Source organism: Ixodes scapularis, unplaced genomic scaffold (assembly GCF_016920785.2).
Source record: "Ixodes scapularis isolate PalLabHiFi unplaced genomic scaffold, ASM1692078v2 PGA_scaffold6__148_contigs__length_123643588, whole genome shotgun sequence".
Classification (NCBI taxonomy): domain Eukaryota; kingdom Metazoa; phylum Arthropoda; class Arachnida; order Ixodida; family Ixodidae; genus Ixodes; species Ixodes scapularis.
Window position 1 is genome coordinate 26,478,199 of NW_024609881.1, and position 10,799 is coordinate 26,488,997.

At 45.2% G+C, this 10,799-nt stretch overlaps 1 protein-coding gene across 1 annotated transcript in view; it reads right to left on the reverse strand.

Annotated features, from left to right (window-relative positions):
- The window catches only part of LOC8040109, a 30,130-nt gene extending 19,935 nt beyond the window's left edge, over window positions 1-10,195 (reverse strand). Inside the window, exons 1-3 of the mRNA XM_040503026.2 lie at window positions 10,093-10,195; window positions 7,158-7,328; window positions 4,009-4,253 (exon numbers count right to left, since the gene is read on the reverse strand). Of these exons, the coding sequence (XP_040358960.2) occupies window positions 4,009-4,253; window positions 7,158-7,328; window positions 10,093-10,195 (519 nt within the window). The remainder of the gene's footprint in view (window positions 1-4,008; window positions 4,254-7,157; window positions 7,329-10,092) is intronic.
- Between the last annotated feature and the right edge of the window lie 604 nt (window positions 10,196-10,799).

The window sequence follows — 10,799 nt, forward strand, 5'->3', positions numbered from 1 at the left end:
AACACCTGGTGAATATATTCGGAGATTATATACTTCGAGGAACATTGTTTCGCGCCTTCACCTCTTCCCGTTGTAGGGCCGCGAGTGAGGCGAACAGACAGAATCATTCGTCCATTCCTCTCAATAGCGTTGAGAATCTCGAGTTATTTATTTATAGTATTAAGACTGCGAGTTGGGCCAGTTGTTATCGATTTATAACGGGGATATACGCCCAAGACGAGGACGAGAAGATGAGTTGCACACAAGATACTACGCTCGCTTGAATGTTGTATAGTTCGGGGGTGTTGCACGAATAAACAGCGCAAAAAAAAAAAAAGTAGACGAGCGAAGAATGCACAAAACATATTAAACGCAATCTTTCAGCTAAAGAAAAATTCATAGAATGATGTGATCGTGACTCGTGAGAATCTACGTATTGGCAAGTTGGCTCAAGGCGAACACAACATTCAAAATGCCGGAACACACATAATTTGGAGAATGCAGTGAATGGATAGATGCTACCCGTTCAGTGACATCTTAATCCCCAGGAAACTGCAAAAAGTAACGACAAAGGTGAAGTCGTTACATACAAGGTTACTCCTGGAAAAGTAATAGAACTACAGTTGTTAAAAGTTACATTTGGAAAAAAAGGGTACGCGTTACCGTTAGAGGTTATCAAAAAGTTACGAAGTTACAGTAACCCGTGACTCGCAAAGCACCCAGGACTGCATGCTATTATGCAGATTTATGAACGACAAGCCTTTCTCGCGAAAGGCCGAGCGAAACGTCGCGTGGTGCCTGGAACGCGTCTCCGACTGGTCTGTTTACTGCGTCCCAAAAACTGGTCCCTCGGTTTCCGCCTGATGACGTCATAGAAGTGTCACGCTGTCGCCGGTCGCGATCCTGGCGGTGTCCCAACAGCGGAGGTGTATGTGGCAGACGCCTGTTCTGCTGCAGGTCGCTCTCCTCTTCGACAGTCCACGGAAGCTAGAGCAGCCGGAGGTCGGGACGCCTGGAACGCTGTGACGACAGCGACACTCGCGTTCGCTCGTGCTTTTCGCCAGCATCTACGGCCAACCACCAGGATCGCGACAGGCAACAGCAGGACGCTTCGGCTTCTGTGACGTCATATGTCGCCACTTGAGGACCACTTTTGATGTATGGGCGGGATAGGACGCTAAACACACCAGTCGGAGACGCGCTTCATGCTCTATAGTACAGGGACGCGTGAAAATTTGTCCCGCTATCATCGTGCGACCACATCGCGGTCAAGTGCACCGCAGAGGTTTTTGCTTCTCTTTCGATAGTCACTGGCGGATTGAAAAACGCAGGGCGCGTCAATCGTACTATTCGGGCGTCTTGCTTCATAATGTCTTGTCCGGCGTTCTTATCGTCTGCAGTCTGATTGGCTGCGGAGTGAATGAGATGCTCGCCACGCCCTGCGCAGCTCTCGGTGAGTAAGGCAGGCACTCGGTCAGAGTGAATTCCTTCGGAATGGTTAAAAGCCCGAAAATAAAACGGGGAAAACACCCCTCGAGTTCTCTATTTGAGAAGGTATTCGAGCTTCCGCGTTGTTTTATGGCGCTGGACGCATAAATGGAAAACTGCCTCCCAAATACGCTTTTGTACAGCAGATGGACACATTTTTGCGTTGTAATGTCTACCGAGGAGGCCGCCTGCCCCGCCTAGGAGTCTTTTTGGTAGCATGTTTGACAGGTAACGACTTCGAGAACGCGTGACAAATCACATTCCGGAGGCATAAAATTGTGTCTTTCACTCGGATGATACTGCTGTGCGCCGTCGATCGCATTCGTAAAACATGAACTGTCACGCAGTCGGCGCTTCGAAGAATGACGGTACTTGTAAAGTCTGGTTTACACATTTACGTTTCAGCGCGAGCGACCGCATTATAACCGTTCGTCAATGTTTACGACGAGATAACACAGTGGCGTCATCTGTAAGGTAGTCCTGGAGAACTTCTTTACCTGCGTGTAACCAGATTGAAGGTTGAGGAGTATCATGCGAGATTAACTCTATGTACTATCCACGAGAGACGGTCGGCCGCGTTTTCGGTATATGCCGATAAACGCCGAAAATTAACCCCCGAACTTGTTTCATTGAAATTCGGGAAAGCCTAAAAACTCCAAAATTAGAATTGTCCTCAAACAAAAAAAAAAAAAATAATAATATAATTTTTTTTTTTGTTACTTTTTTTTTTTTTTTTCAGAACAGAGTTTTTATTGACCTGTCCGCGAGGTTGCTTCTTTCTTCGGAACCACATCCTTCATCTCTATTTAAAGCGACAGCTTTACGGGCAACACTTTGCAGAGATTTCGAGGCCGTCGGCTGTCGTCGCCTCTATGAAAAAACGCTTCTTCTCTCCCCTATTGACACGAAACCAAGGAAGTCGGGACTCGGGCCTTCCCGTCGACCGCGCCACGTGAAGAGGGAAAAGACGGGAGCACCGGCGTCCGGCCAGTAACGGCTCGACGAAGCAGACGACTTCCTGTCGTCTGCTTCGAACGCTTTTTTTTTTTTTTTTCCACACATGACTCGGGTTATACGAAATCCCACTTTGACGGTATCTACTCTCTGCGCGTAATTTTGGATGGTTTAGAAACTCCCGCCGCGCTCACCTCATGGATCAGCGAGCGCTCGTGGCGGTCGTCAGTGGCATCCACGACGCCAACCACGACGGCGATGAGAATTAGCTACGTCGAACCTCCGTGCTCAGGTATACCGTTTGGCCTGCCTTGCGCGACCGTGCTATAGCTACCGCTTTTACTTAACGGTACCAAGACATTCGCCAAGTGTTCGGGAAGCGCGCTATGTCCCCTCTAGTACAGAACATCTAATTCCCGTGTCCCGTTTTCTTGATCCCCGATAAACGCCGATTTTGTTTTGTCCGACACCAAACATTAACATAAAATACACTGAATCTGTGTGTGTGTGTGTGTGGGGGGGGGGGGGGGGGGAGGGGAGGGGGAAACCCGAAAACACGAAACCCTATTTTATAACCTGTCTTGGGTTGTAATGAGTTACAACTTAGAAGTAACGCGTTACTGTAACTTTGTTACTTATTGAGTAACTTTGACTGCAATGCGTTACTTTTTCGACGTGTGACTTGTAACTGTAGTCGTATTACTTTTTTGTAAGTAGCTATAAAAGTAATGACGTTCCTATTGTCGTTACCAAGCCATGGGTCTAAAATTGTAACTGTAACTGTAGTTACGTTACTTTCTCTGAGGTAACGGTGAAAGTATCGACGCCCTCTTTGTCGTTATTAAGCCATGGGCTTGAAATTCTTAGACTGATTTAAGCCATACCGTTGTCAGAATTATTTCAAGCCCATAGGGAAACAAGTATGCGTAGAAAAATATACGCAGATCAGAAGAGCTTTAGCCGATGGAGATGCCAGTGTCTTCTCTCGTCGTAAGCTGTGACAAGCGGTTGCGACGCAGTCGGTGTTACTTAGTCATAAGTGTGGAGTCATCCTTAAAAAGCCGAAGTGCGCCTTTTAACACAGAGTGTCTTTAGGGGCCGGTGTTTCAGAGGAAAATGTGAGAAAACGCCACGAAACACGTTACCAAACGCACTTCAGGGGAAAACCTGCACAAAAGAGTGGTACTTAGCGAAGAAAGAACGCAATTCTAAATACACGCCAACAAAAATCGAACCCGCGACCCCATGACTGTGAGCTCGATATTCTACCTTGCGCCAAGGGGGAGACTGTCAAAGAAATAAAAACTGGTCTACGCCAGAAGCGGGAAGTGTAAACTATACTTAGCCATCACGAGGGAAGGATCGGAATGAACGGGAAGAAACAAGAAATCTGATGTGCGCACCGTAGCATTAAAAGGGCGGAATATGGAATAAAATAACGCGTTATGTAACAGACAATACTGCAATGTCCACCACCGGGTGCAGTTTGCAATGTCCAACGCCGCCGAAGAACGCCTCGGAGGGGCATTCTCTGTATACCCTTTATCTGCAGCACAAAGCTAGATATTTTATCCTCGTCCCACTTACGTGGAGGAAGTGTCCCAGGACGGGCTTCTGCTCCATGGCCACCTGGTAGTCGACACCGTGCAGCTGGTAGTCCACGTCCAGACCCCGGGGCTTGGTGGGTGCCACGGCCTTGCTCACGTGCTGCACCAGCTCCGCTAGCTGGTCCTGCGTGGGCACCTGGACCACGTGGTCTAGCCCTCGGAGTTCCACCATGGGCACCAGGTGCGGATTGTGCTCCCGGAGCACGTTCAGGGCAGTCAGGTTCTCTGCGAGGAGGCAACACGGAGTAGAGCATCCGCGGTTCGAGGCTGTCTAAACAGGACACAGCAGGTGACGTGCGCGGCTTTTGCTGTACCCGAAGTGGAGGTCTTCCTCCGTTCCGGTCCACCCCGAAACGTTTTTTTTTTTTTTTTCTTGTTTTTTTTTTGTTTTTTTCATATTGTTTTGAGGTGGAAAAGCTACTTTCCGCTTGCGTCCTTGAACAGAGACTTGGACCGTGGTCATTGCGTCGGTTCGGATAGGGTGCCTCCATGTCGCACATGAAGGCTCCCTAGGTTTGGACAGTCACACTCTCACGCTCTGCTGACAAGGAGGCAAGGAGGAAAGCCGTGCTGTTGTCCTCACCGAAGACGTACGCGCGAGCCGAAACTTTCACGCTTTGAAAAGCGCGCGCACCTTTTTTTTTTTCCCGTACACGGGATTTGTTGTGTCCTGTTTGGACAAGTTTTCATTCGGCATCCTCAATGTGCCGACCCTTACTCTGGTGTAAATCTTCTAGACGACAATGCCATTGTGCCGGAGTTGCATCGTCATCTGCCAGAGGCCATCGCGCAGATTAGAGACAAGTGCTGAGTCAACGTTTGCCTGGGACACGTGTTCGATCAGTGAGGGCTCGAATCCCAGCCGAGCGACAATGTAACGCTAGTGTCCTATTTGTGCCCCACGCGAATTTCCGGTCGGTGACGATGAAAATCCAGTACTACCGCCTTGCCATCTAAGCATGTGTGTACCAAATTTTACTCAAACGGATCCGAGCTATTATGACCGATCATGTATGTCACGTGACAAGACAGATAAAGCAACGTCGGACGCGGGTAGGTTTTCGAACGCCAAGGTTTAGAACCTTTACCCTAGACTGAGGTTGAGTCAATTTTGGAACACGCCCTAAGTGTTGCCTGCTGTCACTCGTGAACAATTAGGTCCTACCGCTTGCACATAAAATTTCTTTTGGAAAAGCTCACCAGAGAATAGATCGACGGAAATATTCTGACCATATAAAATCTCGCTCCTTTTCTTATAAGCTCTCACAAAAGGACACCCGGACAGAAGTTACCAGGCAAAAACTCACGTGACATCAGCTCACCAGATAAAAAAAAAGCCTTTTCTCGAGAGGCTGGATGAAAGGTCACTTGGCAAAAACTCCCAAGATAAAATCTCATCCCTTTACTCATAAGGCCGGGCAAAAGGTCACTTGGTTAAATAATCACCAGGCGGGAGTTCGCCGGACAAAACCTTACCAAATAAAAACTCACGCCATTTTCTCATGAGTCCGGACAAAGGGTCGCTAGGCAAAAAGCTCACCGGATAAAACTCGTGCCTTTTCTCATGAGCTCGGACAATATCTTGCCTATACGAATAGTCACCAGGCAAAAACTTACCGGACAGCAACTGCAACGGCTTGCAACTGTAGCGGCTCGTGGCGTACAGGTTGCTATGGCAACATCTGCGTCGGCTCCAACAAAACCGGTTCTTACCTCGTTTTGTTGGATCCGACGCAACAGTTGCCATGGCAACCCGTACGTCGCAAGCCGCTGCAGTCGCACTCGGTCATACTCACGTACTCACGTAACTGTGTGAACCGACCTTAAAAGCCAGTTCACAAACTTGTGTCTGACTACAACCGACTGCGTCTGATTTGAAACCTCTAGTGACTGCTTATTACCGGCTGTGCAGATCCAAGCCCCCAAGCGATAAATATGGGACCTTTTGACTCGATCATTTCTTTTTTCTTCCCCTGAATCTATTAATTTTCTGAAACAGACATCGGGATTAATCAAAAACATACCCACCATTTGCACCCGCTACTCCGAGGAATGGAAAGTGTTTCCGTTTCGCACGAACTACAGTTACCAGTCTTTAAAACATAATCTACCCTCATTGCTAAACAAATATTGCGTAGATGACGTGGACATCTACAATATAAACCCTAAGTCATTGTACTTACTTTTTGTATAGAGCTGTTTTCGTTAACCTGTGAAACCTAGGTCTCTTTTATATATGTATTTTACGTATTGCTGTAATCTCTGCAGTTATTTTTGTATCGCCATAGCTGTCTGCCAAGTGCACGGGGCCCGGACCCCGTCAAGTCAACATTTGTTGACTTTTTGTCCGTGGCTCCGGCGTCTGTAACCCATACGGATGCAAAAATAAAAATTATTATTATTATTATTATTATTATTATAATAATCTCAAACGCAGGCTCTTGTGCAAAGAGCTTGTGCAGAGAGAGGCTGCGCATAAAACAAGATTTTTTTTCTTTTTACGGCACTCTTAATATCGGCGTTGTTGTTGGAGCTTCGTGACTATGCATTTCTGACGTTCTTGTACTATAATATGTGCAAAAGTTCCTAAAAAAAAGAAAAAAAAAAACGAAGTCTCGGAAAAAGCGCAGCCCTCTACCGCGTTATGGCGTCAGCATAAAGAAATGTGGCGGCGCCCATGGAACAGAGCAGTCACTGCTCTATAGGCGTCGATGATATTCAAATATAATGCACGATTACCTTCTAGCGAAAACAGATTTTGCTAGCGTTTCCGGCGTTGTGTCACTACTATTAGAGCCACTAAATATAAGCTACGCTTAGAGTACCGACATTCCATTACCCGACTGGATTGCCTGATGGGTTTCTCCATTTTGTTGGCTATTGTGCAGAGCGGGCGCAAGTGGCGATAGGTATACAGTTCGAAAATCCGACTTCCTGAACGTTAGATACCGTGACCGGAAGGTCGGGCGATATCGTTTTGCTCTGTCAATGCCAGGAAAGGCTTCAAGTTACTTTAAACCATGATTTTAAGCAACAAAATGGCTGATGAAATAATTAATACGGAAAAAAGAAAACCGAAGTTCTTTTACTTTTTTGGTGCACGAGCGAGAAAAAGGACGGGGTGTATACCGTGAACGAAGGGCCCCAAGGACAGGTCTCCCTGGACCTCGAGCGTTCCGTAGACAAGGTGGGTGCACAGACAAGGGTCCAGGTGGGACAGGTCGAAGTGCGGATCTCCGGGCTTCACGTAGCACACCACGCTCCGAGACGGCAGCTGGCTCTTGTCGCACGTGACGGCTCCTGGGTTAGGGAGGTCATGTCAGCTGAACAGGCTATGGGTTGTAACGCGGAATACACGAGGTCAGGAAAACGAATACGGAGCAACGCAAGACGGACATACGCGTATTCTTCGACTATAGCCAGCTTAAGAAATGGAGGCCGTGGCGGTTCCCCGTGCGCATCTCATCATCGCTTCTCAGCCAATGAGATTTCTTCATTAGTCGATAAGAACACCGAAAGGGCCAATCATCAGGCAGGAACCTCCCCAGATTCGCCCAGCGTTTCCCAAGCTGTCGGTGACCGAATAGCAACTACGTTTAGTGATGTCCACAACGCTTCCGCAGTTGTACCCGGTCTAGAAGAAGTGAAAAAAAAAAAAAGATAAGCAAAGGAGAATAAAAGGAAGATGAGGCAGAAAGAGGCCACAAAAATGTATAAATTAAAAAAGGAACGAAGCATTAAGATTGAAAGAAAGAAATGGTATAGGTAGGTTAAGATATTAACATAATTAGGAAGAACCCCGAAACTTTGGTAAGTGAAGGACAGCACAACCGCGCAGGTTTGCGTCGTGGACGTTGCGCCCAGTATTTAAAATAAATCTCGGGCCGTCAATATTCCTCTATTTTCTTTTTTTCGCATAAAGATCATTTCTTGACACTCGTGTCCCTACCAGACTGTTTAAAAAAAACTTTTCAGTGTTTTTTAAGATATATTGAAAGAAAAAAACAGCACATAAACTGAGTTATATTTTACTCTACTGGGTGTCGTAAAAATCGCATAAATAATCCAATGAACGGAGTGCCATGAAGTTTTTTTCAGAAAGTTTCCTTTAGGTGGTGCATTTACCGTACTGAAATTTCGCGAGTATAGGTTTTTTGGAAAGAGTTCGAGGGGGGAAAGAAAAACCTGTTTTCTTTTTCCTCTACGCGGGAGAAAAACAAAAACAAACTGTCGGGTTGACGCTGCTGCTCGTTTATGGTACCACACACGCTCGGATTTTGGGAATCTCTAAGTACATTCTACTTAAAGTACTACTTCAGGTAGGTTTAGGAAACTTGCACTTTACTTGAAGTACATTCTCTGAGTATGTACTTGTACTTTACTTAAAGTTTTTTTTCTTTTTTTTGTGGTACTTTTCGAGGAAAGTACAATTCCCGATTTCAAAGTACGTTCTCCAAATTTGGTTTTGTTAAATTTGTATCACGAAATGATGCTTCTTCAACTCCGAAGAAATACTGGGAGGGATATTCTACTCTCACCAGAGACGTGAGCAGACGACGCATCGCACCGTTTGTTCTGGAGGCGGCTTTCCCGTAGGTTTTTGGGCTCTCGCTACTTCTCGGTTGGTCAGCGCAAGCGAGGAGGTTCAAAATATTAGGCGAGCAAAATTATTCGTAATGTAGCACCTGAGGCTGCGGTGCGGAAAAATGAAGCTTTGAAGTCGAAGAAAAAGACAACAGAGTATAACGTCAGAATGTTTTGAGGCATTCTCTTTTGTATTTTCCTTCGACTTGAAAGTTTCTTTATTTTTTCGCGCCCCAATCACAAGTGTCACATTATGATTAATTATCATCAGCTCGCTTGCACACACTGTATTTTTATTTTTCGTTAAGGAGAGGACATTCCTCTATGAGAGGATTGCTTGCGGAAGCTACGGGGCTGACGTCATTCTCTCTAAATTTAATTCCTTGGGTCCAACAATCCAGCGCAAGCGGCGCCAAATTCAGAAGAGGGACTTCTGAATTTGTCTCCACTCCCGAAAATAACTACTCTATGTCCACTTGACTTTACCAAGTATACGCCGCTGTTTTGGAAAATAGATTATGCACCCTTGATTACCCCTGGGCAATGCATGCCAGTTAAACAATCACTGTATAGGGGAATAAAAGGGAATCATGAAAGATTTTGTAAAACTACTTGTACTTTACTTTGAAAGGACATTGTATCTATAGTACTTTACTTCAAGTACATTGCGCCGAGTGTACTTACTACTTTACTTGAAGTACATCACGTCTCATTTACTTTGTACTTGAAGTACCTTTTAGATGCACTTTACCCAACACTGAGCTATATAATAGTGATTCTTTACCACTAAATGTATTTTTCAACATGGCAGATTGATTGATCGATTCGTCCGATCACTGATGACATTGCGGAAGAAAGAGTTACGGTAAGTGTAAAGTACTGCTCAATTATCTACGTTACTTTGCTGTGGTCTCCGCTTTACTATAACAAAATTAGCTTGATTTTTTTAGTCTGTTAGAAAGAAAAAAAAAAACTTCATACGATTTTTCTTTCCAGTTCTTCCTTGAAATTTCAGTAGGACATTACATTTCTAGTTTTTGTTTGTTTCTTTCGCGTTTTGGCCCTGTGGGAATAAGGCGTTATGTAGCGGACGAATGTAATGTAAGGTAGAAATCAAGCGCAACGCTCCGCTTTTCTCAGAAGAGCGCTTCTTTTTGTTCGTGTTCAGTTTTACATAAACCTTTCTTGCTTGATGATTATTTGATTTGTATACAAAACAAATGTACACAGACAGCATCAAGCGATAGACAAACGGGAAGTAAAAATAATTATTTTTCCTATTATTTTTGTGGGAAAGGTTTCCTTTAAATCGGCATAGTAAAAAGCTGGTCTGATTTAGATCAGAATTTAAATCATGATTTAAATCGTATAGATTTTTATTCTCCACCCTGATAGTAAGAGTTGCTTTGGTGCTTCAAATAAAGATTCTAAAATCAGAGGCCTAAGCAGAAGAAGAAGAAGAAAAAAAGGTGACACTCACCGTCATGTCCACTGTGGTAATCTGTCGGAGTGAGCGAGACCTCAGGACAGGAAAGCAGCACCACCAGGAGCACTGCGGCGGCGATGGCGTCGGTGGCCGCCATCTTGTGTTCGACTAACCGCCTGCAAGAATGAGATTTTTTTTTTCATTCCATGTTTTACCTATATAAACTACTGGTTCCTGTTCAGGACCGGTGCAGAAAGAGTCACATAAAAACACACACAACACACAACAATACGGGATCCAGAAGAAGCAAACCATAGAGCTCTAGAAACAAAACACTCAAACAGAAAGTCACTTTTCACTGAACGTCTAAATCCGTTTTAGAATGCTCAGCAATGAAAATTTTTATACCGTCTAGAGTATTTGATTTCTCAATGAGGCGATTAAAGAACGGAAGAACGTGCACCGTGTATTAGAGCGCGCATAACAATATATAGCAGGTCTCCATGACGTATTCACGTCTAGAGCCACTAAATTGGCTACGCTTTAGAGACGACGCTGTGTACGGCCGATTGTCTGGATTCGTTCTGCACTTTGTTTTTGGGCAGAGGCATTCATTGCGTTGAATCGAAATGCTTAAGCCCCTCCGGCATGTCAATACTCGCGCTCCTTATTTTGAGGAAGGTCGAGATAGTGTCTGTTTTTGAGATAAAACTAACCCTACAGTCGATAGAAAATGTACTAGATGAAGTAACACAATAATA